The sequence below is a fragment of the Mustelus asterias genome, chromosome 5, assembly GCF_964213995.1.
Source record: "Mustelus asterias chromosome 5, sMusAst1.hap1.1, whole genome shotgun sequence".
Lineage (NCBI taxonomy): Eukaryota > Metazoa > Chordata > Chondrichthyes > Carcharhiniformes > Triakidae > Mustelus > Mustelus asterias.
The window spans coordinates 76,356,071-76,375,860 of record NC_135805.1 but is presented as its reverse complement, the minus strand read 5'-3'; the positions used below and the strand labels follow the sequence as shown (position 1 = coordinate 76,375,860).

At 42.2% G+C, this 19,790-nt stretch overlaps 1 protein-coding gene across 6 annotated transcripts in view; it reads right to left on the bottom strand.

Moving 5' to 3' along the window:
* The window catches only part of lama2 (laminin, alpha 2), a 359,403-nt gene that overhangs the window by 274,358 nt on the left and 65,255 nt on the right, over positions 1-19,790 (bottom strand). For all 6 annotated transcript variants that reach the window (XM_078212838.1, XM_078212839.1, XM_078212841.1 and 3 more), the window contains exon 2: positions 640-810. In XM_078212838.1, coding sequence (XP_078068964.1) covers positions 640-810 — 171 coding nt within the window. The remainder of the gene's footprint in view (positions 1-639; positions 811-19,790) is intronic.

Here is a 19,790-nt window from a genome sequence, read left to right as displayed (position 1 = left end):
GCAAAATTGGATTAGAATTATTACGGACAGGAATGGGGTTAGAAATGGTATCACCATGCCTACAGTTGAATAAATTGATCATAATGTTTAAATTTGCTGGTTACCACCAGGAGTTATTCAGCGGCTGAATGGAAAAGGAGCTGTTTGTTGAGATCTTCCTTTGAAGGTTTGTTATTACCAAACAAGACCACAATGCAGCCAGAGGCTCTTTAAAACAGAGGAGGAAAAAATGGAAACTCAAATGCTTGGACTACAAGAGGGCAATCATTTTACTGTGATCCAAAATACCATGATCAACATTAAACCATCATATATAAATAATATCTCTGATTCATTTGCAGATCCAGTTTTGTCATATGGGTCAATTTTAGTTTTTGAAGACTAAAATAGTTGCAAAATAATAGTTTATTCAAACATCCAAACTAAGTTATTAAAAGTTTACCAGTTTCAGAAAGAAAAGAATCTTACTTCCCACTCTAAAGCACCATGTAAAAATTAAAGAGCAAGCACTGTCTCCCTTGCATCCAAATAATTACAGAGGACATCATAAGTGCATTCAACAGGAAAAACCCCAGACAGTAATAATTCAAGAATAAACAATTCCTTGATGTCTGTCTCCATAAGGAATCTGTCACATACCCTTCGGATTTCTACTTTTCAAGTCACAAAGTCGGCACTGTGGGTTCCTAAATGGCCGTCCAGGAACATGTTCTACCAGTTTACAATACATTTCAGGCCCATCTTGACCACAGGTGGCATTGGCACTGATTTCAGCCATGGTAGCGAGATTTAACACAGCTGGAAACAACCCTGAAAAGAACAAAAGAACTGTATTAAAAGGTAGCTTCTCAATAATAACTTTTCATTCACTACAACTGAACAGCAATTTCAATGATAAGCAAGACCTTTCACAGTAAATGTAAATCTACTTGTGACTAAAAAATAAACTTTAACTTTTAAAGACTTTCTTCAAAATGTTACACATTTTGTTACAATATTGTTTTGGCTTCAAAGGGTTTACATACGATATGCAGAAAATTGTTAAGCGCATTTTTATACCATCTCATACATTTAAGATGTGGGATATTTAACAGTAATATTTTATATCCTAGCTTTTCACATGAATATAAATTTTCTGGTCCCACCTGCCACAAGAATCATCGCGGGTGGAATGCAAAATTTGGCAGACCATTTAAAGGTCCGTTGACCTCAGGTGGAAATTTCTGGTCTTGTTGGTGGGGGGGGGCGGGGGGGTGCAACTGGAAAATCCACCCATTGTTTCCATTTTTTGTTGAGGACAGTTGCATTATTTGATTAGCAATCTATGTTTTGTAATATTTCATGCCAACACTGCTTTCTGAAACATTCCACAGGGGTGGATTTTACAGGGGGATGGATTACCTGCCTAACCCCCCAACCAAAAGGTTGGTCAACACTGTGCTACCCAGAAACCTGGCTGCCCTGCAATGATATTACACTGATGACAGCCTTAATAGAGTCGGATTGGGACTTCTGCCACCATCTCGAAGGAAGTCCCATCCTGGACAGCTGCTGGCCAAGGTGATTGGCTAGTAAGTTTGTAGTTCCAGTAGCATCAGAATTGAGTAGTGGTCACTGTTGAGACTATAGGTGTAGGGGAAGGGTTTGGCACAGACATGCTTAATGTGGGACTGAGCACACTGATTTAAGAAGAAGGGACATGATCTAGACCTAGGGTCAGTGTGGTGTTGGTTAGAGACCTGATGAGGCCTAGGATGGTGATAGTTCCATACTTGCAGCCTTTACTGTACAGTTGTATACTGTTATATGCAGTTAAAAATACCTGCTGTTAATATACAGAAGACCATGAAGACATCTTTAACAGAAACATTCTGCAACTAACACCATCCCAACAACAGGCAATCCACGAAAAAGAAGAAGTGATGGATCCTGATCTTCTGGTAAGTCAAGGATTTTGGTTGGGCATGCTTGGCAGACCCCACAGCAAGAGAACTGGAGAGTGTGGGATGGGAGGACTGTGGAGTCGGGATAAAGGAGGACACGGTCTTGGAAAGGGGGGGCAAGTGTCACGAGGGCACCAGGAACCTCCCCTCCCCCCACCCCCCAAAAGGAGGCACGTTAACCTTTCTGCCCACATGGTGAACGCAGCTTGGTTGCCTGCCTCCCTCCCCCATCACAGATAGAATTATAGCAGAGGCGGAACGAGGCTTTTAAATGACCATTAATTGGTCACTAAAGTAGGCAGGCCGCCTGTTCTATTTTAAGAGCCCACCCCCACTGCCTTGAAATATGCTGACAGGGAATCATAAAGTAGACCCCATGGAACATGCAAACCTCCTTTATATCATTTAGTCATTATTCTTACCAAATTGCACCGAATTATTAATATAGAAATAGATTATTAGATTTTTTTTAATGCAAGCAATCTGTATCATCGAAATTAAAATAAGTGCTCTGCATCATGTGAGCACTCCAGTTTGAAGGGCGAAAAAAACAAGTGACTTTTTGCATTGAGAGCCAAGCCCAATTTGGCAGCGCTGAATGAGAATTGGGATACAATGTCATGTTGGTACTACGGCTGTTTTGTGCTCATGTCAGGAATAATGGCATCACCTCAAATAAAACAGATGCTGTTTCTATTGGTGTAACAAGTTGAAAACTTTGGCCAATATGTTTTTAACAGTTTTGGAATCCATTGCCAGCTGCATGTACTCTGCCTCAGACATTCGAAACATGATTAGCTGGAGCTCATGGCACGAACAGAAATAATCCCCGTGTTTTCCGTAAAGACCAACAATTTTTTAAAAAATAGCACATTAGTCAATTCACTTGAAAAAAAAAATTTGTGGCTGACCTCTGCAAATTTGATAAGAATTTTGAAATAACTTGGGGATTACAGATCAGCAAGGATGCAATATACTTGCTACCCATCAGTGGGAGAGGACATAATTTACAGGATTTTCCTGGAAAAATGAAATTAGCATTCTGTCCTCTTCGTTCAAAACAAAACTGTACATAGAAAGAACTTGCTTTTATTTAGCACCATTCACATGTTTAGAATGTTCCATAGCATTTCGCGCACAATGAAGTAGGTTTGAAGCATAATCATGATTATTAGACAGGCAAACACAGCAGCTAGCCAGCACACAGCAAGATTCCATAAGCAACAAGATAAATAACAAGTTACTCAGAGTTCGGAGGGTTTTTTCAACCATAAATATGAAGATTCCTCCCCTGGAATTTTTTTAACAGCCCTGGGCAGTGTGCCCTTTCAGTTTTTTTTGTTGTGCGTGGATGATTCATTCAAGTGTGTAGGCACTTAAAATTCTTTTGCGCTGCAGTGTATATGCACTATCTGGAAAGGTCCGTTCTGTACGCGGCTTGCACAAGAACCTCTGGGTTGCTGGCGGACAATGCGGCCACAAAACCTAGAGGGAACATTATTGTCATGGGATCTTTTACATCAACTTTAACACGTGGAGAGGGCCTCAGTTTAACATTGCCTCCAATTCAGTATTCCCACAGTAGTACGATGAAAAGCCAGCCAAGATTATGTTCTCAAGCCCCTGAAGTGCAGTTTGAACTCATGGCCTTCTGGTGCAGAGGTGAAAGTGCTACTGAATGGACTGAACCAAGCAGACATATTGAAAGTAAACCCAAAGCCCTCAAAAATAAATTATTTATTGCATCTTTTATTCAAAGGAGTTAAGAAAACGTTGTGCAAAATGTCTTGCCATTTGCTTGAAATTAAACAATAACATTTTCATCCCTGAGTACATTTATTGCAATCACTGCAATCTGAGAGTAAAATGTAAAATTAAGCAAAATGACAAAGCTATTACTTTTCCATTTAGTGACATTGACCAAAGATCTTTCTTTTTCTTTCATTTGCATTTCAATTTACACAAGTTATATTTCAAATTTTAAGTCGAACTAAAATACAAAACAGTTGAAAACCAAAATGGGATCCAGACCTCATCACAGACTGACTGAATGCTACTGTGCAAAGGGACCTGGGGGTCCTTGTGCATGAGACACAAAAACTCAGTCTGCAGGTGCAACAGGTGATCAAGAAGGCAAATGGGACGTTGGCCTATATCGCAAGGGGGATAGAATATAAAAGCAGAGATGTCTTGCCGCATCTGTACAGGGCATTGGTGAGGCCGCAGCTGGAATACTGTGTGCAGTATTGGTCCCCTTATTTGCGGAAGGATATATTGGCCTTGGAGGGAGTACAGAGAAGGTTCACCAGGTTGATACCAGAGATGAGGGGTGTTGATTATGAGGAGAGACTGAGCAGATTGGGTTTGTACTCGTTGGAATTTAGAAGGCTGAGGGGGGGATCTTATAGAGACCTATAAGATAATGAAGGGGCTGGATAGGGTAGAGGTGGAGAGATTCTTTCCACTTAGAAAGGAAACTAGAACTAGAGGGCACAGCCTCAAAATAAAGGGGGGTCTGTTGAGGAGGAACTTCTTCTCTCAGAGGGTGGTGAATCTCTGGAATTCTCTGCCCACTGAAGTGGTGGAGGCTACCTCGTTGAATATGTTTAAATCACGGATAGATGGATTCCTGATCGGTAAGGGAATTAGGGGTTATAGGGATCAGGCGGGTAAGTGGAACTGATCCACTTCAGATCAGCCATGATCTTATTGAATGGCGGGGCAGGCTCGAGGGGCTTGATGACCTACTCCTGCTCCTATTTCTTATGTTCTCATGTTCTTATGTCCATTCAAATTTGCCCTTTTACGTCTTTCTCACTCGTTGGTGATCTATCAACCACAGTGAGCAATGTAATTGCACTCTTTTTTGTTCCTTAGTGCTCGCCAAATTGATTCTGTCCTTGAGTTCTCTTGAACATCCACTTTCTCCAGCACTACAATGCTTTCCCTAACCAATACTGCCACCACTCTGCCTTTCCTTCCCTTCCGATCTTTTCTGAACACCTTATAGCCATGAGTATTCAACACTCAGTCATGTCCTTCCTTGAGCCAGATCTCTGCTAAGGCCACAACATCATGGTCGGAACTCTCCAGTCATTCATGCCGGTGGAATCATCCAGTCCCACCAACAGCATACCACTGCCATGCATATCCCAGCGGTGAAGGTGCATGCAACAGGAAACCCAATTTACAAAGGGGGGACCAGAAGATCCCGCCACCCTCTAAAATTACAGTAAAACATCTTTATACCTATACTCAAATCCTCTCACTAGGAAGGCCAACATACCATTTGCCTTCTTTACTGCCTGCTGTATCTGCATGCTTACTTTCAGTGACTGATGCACGAGGACACCAAGGTCTCACTGAGTATCTACCTCTCTCAGTTTACACCCATTCAAATAATAATCTGCCTTCCTATTTTTGCTACCAAAGTGGATAACCTCACATTCATCCACAATATACTGCATATGCCATGCAGATGCTCACTCACTCAGCCTGTCCAAATCACACTTGAGCATCTCCCCATCCTCCTCATAGCTTACCCTCCCACCCAATTTTGTATCATCTGCAAATTTGGAGATAATACATTCTGTTCCCTGTTCCAAATCATTAATATATAACGTTAACAGTTGGGGTCCTCGTACAGATCCCTGCTTTACCACCCCACCAGTCACTACTTGCCAACTGAAAAAAGACTAATTTATGCCAACTCATTGCTTCTTATCTGCAAACCAGCTTTCAATCCATCTCGAGACACTACCAGCAATCCCATGCTTTAATATTACATAGTAGTCTCTCAAAAGCCTTTTGAAAGTCTAAATAAACCACATCCACTGGTTCTCCTAGGTCAACTCTACTAGTTATATCCTCAAAGAATTCCAATATATTCATCAAGCATGATTTCTCCTTTGTAAATCTATGTTGACTTTGTCTGATTATACCACTGCTTTCTAAATGCTGAGTTATGAAATCCTTGATAATGGACTGTAGCAACTTCCCCAGTACTGATGTTTGGCTCATTGGTCTATAATTCCATTTTCTCTCTACCTCCCTTTAATAAAAGTGGGCTTACATTAGCCACCCTCAAATCTGTAGGAACCAGTCCCCAAATCACAATGAATCATTGTGCAAAAGGTTATCCCTCACATCGCCTTTGATTTTTTTGCCAATCGCTTTAAATCGGTGCCTTCAGCTTCTCGTCAAAGGAAACAGTTACTCTCCATTAGCTCTGTCCAGATCTCTCATGAGTTTGAACATCTTCATCAAATCTCCCCTTGATGTTCTCTTCTTCAAACAGAAGAACCCAATTCTATCCAAGTTACCTACCTCTAAAATAAATTCCTTATCCCTGGAACAGTTCTTGTAAATCTTGTCCTCAACCTCTCTGAAGGCTTTACACCCTTCCTAAATGCTGCTCTTAGAGTTAGCATGCAATGAAGTGCTTTCTGATCCTCTCTCCTGGAGAAGTGACTGAGCTCTATGCTTCATCTGTCCATAGCAATGCAACTGAGATTAAGACTTGAGTGATGAGAGGTTTCATTTTGGTGCAACAGTGTCGGTCCAGCTGGTCATGTAGATAGTTACTTGTTTTCTGAATAAAACTTCTGAGGCACCCTTCAGTGCTCTTAATTTTTGATGATTAAAACTAACTTAACATTTATACCTCATATTTTCAAGATAAATACTCAAAACATCAGAATTTATTTTTTTTAACTCAGAAAAGTACAAGTCACGTGAGAACCCATTAATGCTTCAGAAAATATGATGTTAAGACAAGGCAGTCAACACACATTTAATTTAGAAAACGCTTTTTTTTGGTTTTCAGCTGATGCAAGTATTTCCTTTGGATGTGGCTAAAGAAAAATGAAGACTATTCTTTGATCAAAATCTGTTTTAAATTTTAGTAGCATGAAGTGTGGGAAGATCATGGCTAAAGAACATAAAGAAAATAAAATGTTGTGCCGGAAATCTTTCCCAGCTGTGTACCGAGGGCTCTGTTATTCAACTCCAGATGTCAAACAGAAAAGTTCAAATAACTTCATAAGTTTTCAAAACAACTTAAACTTTGGTAAAAAGAAAATGAGACCAGGTAGGGTGAAGTTAAAAGAAATGGAAACAGGTACAACTTTACAGTTTTCAATTACAGCAGGGATTTTTTTAATGACTGAAAGGAAATAGCACACAGCCACTGCGTATAAACATTGTCTGCAGCCTAAGGGAACAGTTTACCCTGCAGCTTCAAGACTGCAGTTAACATTAGTTTTACAATATCCTCAAACATTTTTTTTTTAAAAAAGAACTCTGGCCTGTCCACTTTAAAATATCCTCAGTCTCCACTTTCTACAGTTTGTTGAAATTACTCACCAAAATCTATTGCCTGGTACAAGCAAGCTACATTAAAGGTCAGAGGTCTGGCATTTAGCACACATTCCTCAAACTGCTGTTTCACCATCGTATTTTGTTCACAGACATTGGTCATTGCATTTTGTTTTCATTCGCTCAAAACAAAATTGCACGACAGCAGAATTGAAAAGGTAAGGAACATAGAAATCCAAAATACCAATGAGAAGCTAATAATTTTGAAAAGCTAATTGGGAAATCTCATCAACAAATTAAATTGATAGCAGGATTAAATCGCTCAAAGTTGGAAGAAAAAACATCACCGGTCATTTATTTTTCAGAACTGAAATTTCCGGGCGCAGAGTTTGGATCTGTAGCAGGGCGGGAGACAGTGCAGAGGCTGCAAGCCCTCTGAGTGGGTGTGCTGTGCCTCCGGCCACTTCCAGCATGGGGTCCCATGCTGGGAAGGGTACTCACCAGGAGGCTCCCAAAGGTATTGTCAGGATCTCCAACAGCTATACCAGATTTGACATTCTGTTTACAAACTTAGCCCACACAGGTCTATTCAACATTTTTGCTCATTACTCACAAAAGAACAAGCACTCAGCAGCAAGCTGGGACCAGCATTAGCATTATTTAAAGCACTAGGTATCCAACTAAGATAATTTAGAATAACTTTGACGATAGAAAAGTCTCAAAGTGTTTTTGGAGGTGTTGTACCAGCTCAGGTACACACACAGCCCAGTCACATATCTGCATGAGGAGGACATAAGTTCAGTCCAACTCTCTGGCTCTCTCAGAGGATTGCTGGGGAAGAGGCATCTGAGAGTTCTGAGTCTGGTGATGATCAGCTTTCCAATTCATGGTGCAGAAACAGCAAGAGGAGGAGGAACATCGGGCAAAACTACTGGAAGACCTCCATACAGAGGCAAGTGAGTCAGTGGAGCCCATATGCCCACTCTCTGATGAAGTGGGGCTGACATGTGCGCACATCATAGTCTCCACGGGGAGGATGGTGGATGCCAGGGAGACCCTGGCCCAAGAGGATGCCCAGTTTCTGATGGCGATGTGCGCAGACCTGCATTCCATTGTTGCTGCCATGGGCAAGTTCCTGCATTGGCAACACAAGAGGTGGACAGGCCTCTCAATGTGCCTCCATGTGCCCCTTCCCCTCAAGGAGTCAAGTTGGGACCCTCGGCCACCCAAAGGGAGGAGCAGTAGCCACTGGGTCGTCCGAGCAGGAATCTCAGATGTTGCCCCCTTGCTCTAAATCCCCTTGGCCTCTGACCCTACAACCTCATCCTCTGTTCGCATCTGGAGGGAGCATCTGGCCCACCGGTGGAAAGTCAAAGTCAACCAGGATCCTCCAGGCCTCGGTTCTCCAGAAGACAGCTGCTGAAGTCATCAAAAGCAACCGGGCCGACATCTCCACAGGTTGTTTCCATCTTTGCTGAAGTTTGGTAGCACATAGAAGGAGTAGTAAGCCAGGTAAAAGTCAAGAAAATTTGACCACAAGTGTTCGCATAGGTGAACAGTGTCACTGTACTATCTGTGAATATATCCACTGTCATGAAATCATGTCCAGTGTTGTCCTAATGTCATTATATATGCTTCACGAGGCCTCCCCCTCAAATATCCCCCTAAACACTCATTGCTCAGCTGCACACAGCCTCACTACGGGTGATTCTGGAGGGAGAAGTGCCTGTGGCAAGGCCTTTTACAGCCTCATGCAAGCACCCTCCACCACATGCAGATCCTCCATCCATCACACTCACTGAATGCCTCGAGCTTTTCCAATGTTGTCTGTTGGGATTCTCTTTCAGTTCTCCATCTGAGCAGACCAGAATTTCTGCCCAGCCACTGATCAAATTCCCGGAATGCAGCAACTGGGCCCATTCAACACAAGGCATAACGAAGAATCAGGTGTGGAGAGAAGATTCTGGTTGGGCCTTCATTTGCATCCCAAATCTGATCTGCCATGGTCAGCAACATTGGAAGATCCCGCTGTACATTCATGCCAGTGTGAAACCAAATTTTGGATCACCTGTTTAATTCCAACTCCGCCCCCTCCTCCAACCAACATCTGCCATTGATCCCATCCGCAGGGGCATGGGGGAACTCTGCCCAATGTTACATCAGCCATAGTAAAGCATTTACTGGGTCATTGGTGCTTTTGAAAATGGAACAAGATGGCTATTCCCAGCAGATACATTGGAAGGCAAGGAACATATGAGAAACTCGAGTAACCATTCAATTGTCAGTGGACATATGGGAACACCACCACCTGGAATTTCCCCTCCAAGCCTCGCCTTCACTGTCACTGGGTCAAAATCCCTTCCTTGTGGGGGGAATTTGACCCAGTGACAGTGAAATCATAGAAACCCTACAGTGCAGAAGGAGGCCATTCGGCCCATCGAGTCTGCACCGACCACAATCCCACCCAGGCCCTACCCCCACATATTTACCCGCTAATCCCTCTAACCTATGTATCCCAGGACTCTAAGGGACAATTTTTAACCTGGCCAATCAACCTAACCCGCACATCTTTGGACTGTGGGAGGAAACCGGAGCACCCGGAGGAAACCCACGCAGACACGAGGAGAATGTGCAAACTCCACACAGACAGTGACCCGAGCCGGGAATCGAACCCGGGACCCTGGAGCTGTGAAGCAGCAGTGCTAACCACTGTGCTACCGTGCCGTCAGTGCAGTCAGCAGAAGTAGATATCAGACATCGCTTCTGCTTTTCCATTGCCCAAGACCTCGTAGAATTCACATGTTTAGGAGGATGCGGAGAATTGTGCTCCCCCAAACTCTTTCCTCGGTAGAGAAAATTCTAAAAGGTGTCACATTCCCAGCTGGTGTGATGCTGATATGTAACAATCAGCAAATAGGGTCCCCACGAGGGGTCTCAAGTCGAGGCTTGGAGGGCACATAAACTGCAGTGGTTCAAGAAGGCAGCTTGCCACCACCTTCGCAAGAGTAATTAAGGATGGGCAACAAATGCTGGCCTAGCCAGCAATGTCCACATCCCATGAACAAATAAAACAAAATTCATACTTTGAAATAATGTACATGCCCTTCAGAGTGAATTATATATTAAAACGAAAAGGTGAGAGTGAAGAGATCCAGACTGAGAATCAGGTGACTCTTGAGCACACGAAAGTGATTTTGCTAACCAAGGTTGGTGCAGAAGTGAATGGCATGTTAACAAACCTCACTCCCAACAAGCCTGACGATGTACCATTTAAAATAGCTACCACCAAGGTGAAAGAGAACTAAGCCACAAGTGATACAAGAAAGCTGGAAATTTGGGAACAGAAAAATAATGAGTTAGTGAATATACTGAGGCATTGAAGAATTAATTTTTACATTGCAACTTTGGTACATGCTTACACTCAGTATTACAAGACAGATTTGTGTGTGGGTAAATGAATCATTTGAAGTTACAAAACACACAAGATCTTTTGTGTGTGCTATGTTTACTCAGCTCTTCTTAAGCACTGCTTTTCAATCTCGACATGCAACATGTCTCAATAAGGAAAACCTTAATTTTGAGATGATCAAGAGGAAGATTAAAACATCTCTTCCCAACAAATACTCACCGGGCAAACGCAGAGGCTGAAATTTTACTGTCCTGTCCGCCATGGGAATCAGAGCGGGCGAGGGGCGGACCATGGAAAGGTCTGTTGACCTCGGGTGGGATTTTACAGATTCGGGATGAGCGAGGCCGTAAAACCCTGCCCAGAATGCCTTTCTTGGACATTCCCACAATACAAGGAAAGGAGAGTAAGCAGTCAGCTGCCTGGTCAAGGGAATTCTGTTGCACTGTTCCCTGAGCAGGCATCGTGCAACTCCCATATACTATGCAGAACTATCTGGTGAGGGGACCAGTAGTAAATATGACCCTCTTTTTTAATTATTTCATGGGATGCTGTTACGATCCCAGCTGGTTTTATAACTGGATGGGAAGATCCCAGAATGGAACTCTGGCTCAGAAGACCATAATTTTTTTTTGAAAACATGGAGGACCTGGATCACAGGACCACTAATTAGTTTTACAAAAAGGAAAAGAACAGTTATTAAACATTATGATACAATACTCCTTTACTTCCCGCTTAGCACCACAAATGTATGCAGGCCAGAATTTTCCAGCCATTCACGTTGGCAGGATCTTCCGGTCCTGACAATGGTGCAAGCCTGCTGCGAGTTTCCCAGCAGTGCGGGGCACATTCAATGGGAAATCCCTTTGACAAGAGCAGGACCAAAACATCCTTCCTTAAAGGGCATCAGTGAACCAGATGGGTTTTTACAACAATCAATGACAGTTGTCATGGTCATCATTACAAAGACTAGCTTTCAATTCCAGATTTATTAATTTAGGAATTTGAACCCATGTTTTCAGAGTGTTGTCCTGGGCCTCTGGATTACTCCTCCATTGACATTGCCATGATACCATCTCCACCCCCCCCCCCCCCCACCCGCCTCCACCCAGGGATTGGGATTGTATACATGAGCATATTAAAATTCACAGCTCTTAAATTGGATTATTTATGGCTGTTTGAAAAAGAACAAAATAGTCTAGAGCAAAAAGTTCAGCTTTGTTACAAGTCCAACTGAATAAAAGAGCACGGGCTGGGATTTTCAGCCCCCCTCCCACCCGTGCAGCATGTTTTCCGGCAACGGAGCCACCTCACCATTGGTTGTCTGTGTGATCTTTCGGTCCCGCTGAGGTCTATGGCGTTTTGCATGGCTCGCTGGGGATAGCAACGTGGGAGATCACCTTTGGCAGGATCGGAAGATCCAGCCGGTGGGAAGGGCTGGAAAATCCCACTCACGAGATAGTTTTTAACTTGTGAGACCCCACGTGGGGACCCTATTTGCTGATTGTTACATATCAGCATCACACCAGCTGGGAATGTGACACCTTTTAGAATTTTCTCTACAATGTACACCAACATAACCAATTTAAAACGCTGCAGTGTTCCTCATTACATAAAGATGAAAAAACTTCCACTATCATGAACAAGCCTCTCTCATGTTATAATGTAAATCTGAGTAGAAAATATGTTTACCCAGTTGCTTTGTTTCCTGAAGTTTCAATGGTAATGCTGTCTGTGCTAGCCGATCCATACTGAGTAAATTGGTATGACAAAACAGAGCCAGCTACAAACCTATTACTCCAATAAAAGTGCCCAGCCGCTTCTAAGCTACCTGCCTGATGTACATCTCATTCTCTGCATTCAACTTATACTCCATTTGTGTTTAATGCTTACATTATTGAGAATAAAATGAGATTCCAAATGAGAAGAAATTTCAAATACACCAAAACAAAATTGTGATAAATATACACACCGATGAAAATGCATTTATATGCTTATATATGCAGTGCTATACCATTCTCATCATCCATGTGGTGTATTTTGTCAGCATACAACTTCCTGATATTATTTTAACTTTCAAGATCTCATATTATAATGCAGCAATAACTCAGAGGTACAGAATTCTTGCCATAGAAATTAAAAATATATTGCATAAACATCTAAGGCTGCACTCCAATTTTCAATATAATTCACCTAAAATCAGTCAGATCAGTGCACAAGATCATAGAATTTTAAGCACTAATTATGCTCAGTACAAATCAAGTTTCTGTAGTCTTTTGTGATAGTTCCACAAACATTGCGCGAGATGAGAACCCTGCCAACAAGAATGGTCATGCCCTGAGATCAAATGAATCACCATTACAAGTTGCCACCATTTGCACCCAGGTACAGACCTACATAAAGGCTTGCAAAATTAAGTATTGGCACAAGAACACTAATAATTCCGGTTCACCTGTTGGGTAAATAACTGCAATCATTATTTACATGTAACAGTAATACAGAGACTTGAATCCTCATGGCTGCCAGTCAGCTACCAAGAAGGTTCTGGAACAGAAACCCGAGTTCACCTCCCTGCTCCCCGGCTGGTTCCCTGAGTCATGTGACTGTTACTTTGCAGATTAATCCTTAAAGGGACAATCACCACATCCCTCCCCCTCAAAGTCCTTTTATACAAATGTAAATACTCAATTTACAGAGTCCAAGATAATTAAACATTTAGTACATGAAGTTAGTCAATTATAAATTAAGTCTTTAAGGGAGTTTCTGAAACCTTGTGGAGCGGCACAACTCCTCTGTCTGAGGCCTGTCTGTCAGCCAAAACCACAATGACAGGTGCCTCTTCAGGCACAGACAATTCAGTTCTATCTGTTTCCATGGAGATGTGGTTGTACCCGCCACAAGGACAACCAGGTACTTCAGCACTTGGATAAGCAATAACATTCCCAGATGACAATATATCTCCTAACAGCAGCACTGACTGCTGGGGCAACTCTTGTTCTCAAGAATGATGCCATTTTGGTAACATAACTCATCTTTTGATATGAAATATGGTTTTATCACTTCAGAAACTGGTTCATTAGTCCAACCCATTAATATCCTGTGCTTTACTGTGGACAGCAGTGGATCCCGACTGGTCTAGTATTTGATCTGTTTCACAAATACTGGCAACGTGTCTAAGAAATTCAATGGAATGGCAATTTGCTGCAGTACAACCATCTTTGCTTTGTGTGTTTCAGGCCGCTGCTTGAAGGTGTAGGCAGAGAGAATTAATGCCCAACACTGAATTCTTGCTGATGCGATTGGCAGAATAGCCTGATCTTCTTTAAAAAGACCCAAAAGTGGTTTATGATCGGAAACAATGATAAATTACCCACCATGCAAATACTTGACATGACACCAAAAACTATCGATAATCCTTCTTTCTCAATTTGAGAGTAACCTTTCTTGGCCTCAGAGGGTTCGAGACATATGCTATTGGCCTTTCAGATCCATCGTCCAACTCATGGGACAACACTGCACCAATTCCTTATAGAGAGGCATCACAGGTTAACACCAATTCCTTAGAGGGTCAAAATAAACCAATAAACCCGATGAATGTAACAATTGCTTCACTCTGTTCAAAGCTTCTCTCTGGGTATTTTCCAAAACTAACACTGTTGTTTCTTTAGCAGCATGTGCAAGGGGACCAATAAAGTTGACAAATTTGGTACAGAAAGTAATTCACCATTCCTAAGAATGATTTGAGTTCAGATGCATTCCTGAGGGCCAGCACTTCCTTTATTACTACAACAAATAGACTTTCCACTATTCTTTGGAAAAAAGCACATGCTGACAATGTACCAAAGGGCAGGTGCATATACTGGAATAAAGCTTTGTGTGTATTCATCATGTCATCTTGGGAAGTATCATCTAACTCAAGGTACAGTTATACATGACTCATCCAATTTTGTATAAGATTGACCTCCATCCAGCTTCGCATACAGGTCTTTGGGACAGGATACTTATCTAACTTGGCAAACTGATCAACTATTAATTTGTAGTCTCTACAGATGCGGATGGTCTTGCCAGGCTTTATTACGGGGACTATTGGTGTTGCCCACTCTGTGAATTGAACTAGCTGAATAATATCCAGTTCTTCCAATTTCGTCAACGCTGTGTCCAACTTTTCTCGCAAAGCATGTGGCATTGGTCTTGCTCTTAAAAAAAAGGTTACCTCTGCATCTAAAAGATCTTCACCTGGAGATCCCTTATTTTACCTAACTCGTTGCAAAAAATATTCTCATATTTCTTTATTAACTCAGGCAGTCCCCCTTTCCATACTTGGAAAATCTCCATCCAGTTTGACTTGATTGTCTTGGGCCAATCACGGCCCAAAAAACTTGGCCCGAGGTCTGACACTATTATTAATGGGAGCTGGGTGGACTGTCGCCAATAGCTTACAGGTTCTACGATAGTACCCTTTATCTTGATGGCTTCTCCTGTCTCGGTTGTCAGTTTTGCTGTGCTAGACTTCAAACTCAATGGTTGGACTCCTTGCAAATGTCAAAATATGTGCTCTCCTATCACCGTGGCAGAGGCTCCTGGATCAACCTCCACCTTAAACAGGCTACCAAAAGCATCACAGTGATGGGGGCTACTGTGCCTGCTTTTATGTTGAACAATGAGTGAATATTTACATCCTTCAGATTGGACTCTTCCATATTATACACTTACGATGTATTACTAACACTGTTACTGGATAGACTAGACTTACTTTTACATCGGTGCCTTAAGTAAACTTTCTTGTGACAGAAAAAACATTCTGCCTCTTTATACCTGTAGGCTTTAGGAGAATGATTACTCTCCACACCGGTAACACTCAACTTCAATATTAGGTGATTGTTTTCTCATAAAAGCGAAATGCTGTGGATGCTGGAATCCGAAACAAAATTAGAAAATGCTGGAAAATCAGAGCAGGTCTGACAGCCTTTGTGGAGCGAGAATAGAGCCAATGTTTCGAGTATGGATGACCCTTCGTCAGAGCTAAGAGCAATTGTTTCTTTTTTAATGTTCTTGCTCTACTTTTGGCTGTATTCGCTTCCCATTTTTAAATTACAATTTTTTTTTTGGGTGCTGCTGCTGACTGTAGCTTCTCACCCTATATGGTGAATTGTTCCATTTTGCATGCCATGAAGCTCCTGTGTACATTTCTCAGCATTCACCATCATCAGGGTCGTCTCCGGCACCTTGTTAAAATTTATATCTGCCTCTGCTAATAGCTTTCTTTGGATGGCCTCATTGTTTACCCTGCAGACTAAACTGTCCTGTAGCATTTCATCGAGATTGCCTCGGAAGTTGCAGTGCGCTTGAGATCTGTCTTAACTCGATAATCTAAGTTGCAACATTTTCCTCAGGGGCTCTCCTGATAAAATTTCAATCACTGCAAATTATTGATGGTTTTGGGTGGTCGTGTGTTTTCATCAATTCAAGTATTTCAGTGAATGGCTTAAAGTCGGGCGCACTGAGGGATGTGAGGCTGCATTTTAAATTGTAGGCCTGGTTCTCACATGCGCTCAGGAGGATTGTTTTTCTTTTCCCCTCATCCTCTATTCCGTTGGCTTGAAAATAGTAGCCCAAACATTCATTGTATTGTGTCCAATCTCCCACAGAGACATCAAAAGTTTCTATCCGCCTGAATAGGGGTATACCTGCAAACACTCTTCCGTTTCTCAACTTGAACTGAACTTCAATGTGACTTTCTACTCATGATCTTGGGAGACTTTTTTTTATTTTATCCTCATCGCCAATGTAATAATTCCTAATTACCAGTTAGGTAAATAACAACTACCATGTTCGTTTACATATAACTATAAAGCAGAGGCTTACAGCCCGATGGCTGCCAGTCAGCTCCTGAGAAGTTTCTGGAACAGAAACCTGAGCTCACCAGGGTGATTCTCCACCCTGCTCCCTGATTGGCTCCATGGGTCATATGACCCTTACAATGCAGATTGATCCTTAAAATATCACCACAGACACTAATGAGTATGCTTTTAAAGCTGTCAAACTTTTTTTTAATTCTCAGAGAAACTGACTGCTGTACACATTGTAACTAGAAATGATTTGGATTTTAAAAAATTTTTTTTTACATCACGTTACTCCAGAGTAACAGAATAGACAAACGTTTATGACTAACCAATTTTCAGTTGCATTAGCAAAGTTGTGCTAGGTTACTCCCCTTAAAAATACCCAGAACTAGTTGAAAAGAAAACACTACTTTCTAAAATACTTCCCAATCGTGCTGGCTTGTGGCAGATTTTAAGTTCTGTGACAAGCAAATGGTTTGTGTAGAAACGTGAGGAAAAGGAAAGCACGACTCAGAACTAGCCCATTTCAGAAACAAAACAGAAAATGCTGGAAACACTCAGCCAGTCTGGCAACCTCTGTGGAGGAAGAAACAGAGTTAATGTTTCAAGTCAATACGACTCCTCTTCAGAGCTGGTCAGACAGACATGAAACATGGGGCGGGATTTTATGGTCTCGCTTGTCCCGAAACCGTAAAATCACACCTGAGGTCAATGGAGCTTCCCTAACTCTGCCCCTCGCCCGCTCCAATTCCCATGGCGGGCAGGCCACTAAAATTCCGGCCAATAACTTTGTTTCTCTCTCCACAGATGCTGCCAGACCTGCTGAGATTTTCCAGCATTTTGTGTTTTCGTTTCAGATTTCCAGCATACACAGTGTTTTGCTTCAAGCACATTTTAGAATTCAGTTAGTGCCCAAATTACCGATTAGACCCAAAGGAGGAAACGTTTGGGGCTGAACTTTACATGGGTTGGGGGGAGGGGTGTTGGATGGGACTCCTGTTCACAGTATAAAAGTTGGGGGTAAGCCTGCCTGTGTTTGGCTGGCTCACTCAAAGCCATTTAAGTTGTCAAACCAACTGGCCACAAGCGATGACCACTGCTGGGGGCGCAATCAGTCTCAAAGAGGAGATGTCCATGAGTCTCAGATTTTTAGGTATATGCAGGGGACAAGACAGGCAGGCCCCAGTGAGAGGGGTTGGGGGCCGGGTTCAACAGCTTGCAGGGGTGGGAAACATAGTGGGGAGGTGGTCCTTTGATGGGTGCAAGGGACCCAAATAGGACTCCCTGACCCAGCCCTGAGAATCAGGCCCCAGTCATTTCATATGGGGCGCTGCAACCTTACTAAGAAGTCCAACCGCAGCAGGAGATGGTCCTTAAGTGGCCATTAGTAGGTCATTTAAGGGCCTCAACTGGCCTACAGGGAGCAGGTCATCCAACTCGAGGGCAAAATAGCTGCATGGGTGGACAGCGTCAGGCAGGTGACAGCTACCATGTGCTATACCCTGGTGTCCTATTTTAAGCCTCCCCCTGCTCCGGGTGCTGCAAGATTCAGCCCTCGGTCACTGTATGTAACATGCATATTGCTGGGATTTCACAAACAATATTTGTAACTTATTTGAGATTTTATTTATACTATTTATGAGGATATTTCATCTTCTACATGCTGCTATCACAATAATTATTGAGTTGTAGGAGCCGAGATTACTTTCTTGCCAGTCCTGTTTTGCTTGGGAAACATTCTGCCCCAAGTTCCAGCACCTCTGCCGAAATGGGTAACGTCCAGAAAGCTTAGAATTGCAGGTTAATTCAACATGAAGCTGGCAGAAATATCTTGATTCTGCAACTGAAATATACATTTATTTTTTAAATTATACACTGAGAGTTACCAACAGACATGATAGATATAGAAGCCATGTTTATTAATTCAATTCCACAAGGCATGCTGTTAATGTGGTGCTAATGCGGCCATAAAACACAGATTTATGAGAATAGCATCACATTTACAGACTGATGTATGGAACTGAATTAATCAATTGGATGAACTATAACTCTGAGCAATGATCAAGGAGAAATTGCAACACGTACTTAAATGTTCCTATTTATTTATGGGAAGTAATGTAAATTTAAAAATATATATATAATAACTCCATGCACCCTTCAGCCTGCATTTTGGACTTTACATTCAATCATGTTCCCACATCAAAGGGATCTGTAATCTGCAACTGCCTATGAATGCAAAACCTCGATCGAATAAACCTTGCTCAACGAGCTTTGGCAGGCCAAACCTACCTGATTAGACCCTTGTGAGTAAATTCATCAACTAAATTCATCAGTATGTTTGGAATCATTACCAGAGGAGGCTAATCTCAGGAATAACATCCTGAGTGGTATATTTTCCACCCAGAGAAATAATTAGGAGGAAAACAAAGCAAATCTGTGCCGTGGTATTAAATAACCATTTTGCCCACAACGCTGTATTCCATACACCTCTTCCAGAGACCGACAATATATACACCAGTATAGACCCTGACAACCTCAATGCATCAAACAGAAAATAGCAGAAATAAATACCTTCCCAAATATTGCTTGCTGTGGTACAGGAGATCTGAAGAAAGCTCTATTCAGAGGTTGAAGCCTCTGGAGAGAATACTGGGAGGCCTTGAGCAGCTCATGAGTTTAAAACGTTTGTAACTTTGAAATTTAGTTCAAGGGGGTACTTTGGAATGATTCCCACTAGATTTGTTATGTTTTTGAAGCTACAACCTATCCCCCCTCACCACAACACATGTTTTTTGTTTCCTTCCTTTCTTCACTCCTCCCTTGAGGATGCAGATTCCCTTAGATATACTGAATGGTGCTGGCAGCTCTCTGAATCTCACCCAAGTTACCATTCTTCATTGGTGCACTGCGACTGCTCAGTGTCAATAGGTGACTGAATCATGGAACATCACAAATCAACATAAATATTCTCAGATGGCTATCCAATCTGGAAATCACATGAAAATCAGCAACCCAACTAATCTTCTTCCATAGCCCAGGGTCTTACAGCAATTCCAGGTACTGTTCCTACTGAGATTAGATAATTTAGGACAAATGACGGATTGAATTTGGGATTGTCCTGTTCTCCATTGCTCTCCAAGCCCCAGGGGAGTGCAGTTATTCACAAAGTTATCAGGCAAATATTAAAAACATCAGGAGCTCTGGTCAGTACTGTGAATTGGGTTAGTGTTCCAGATTCTATCACTACCTTGCAGAAATGTGAGATATATATGTCCATGTTAC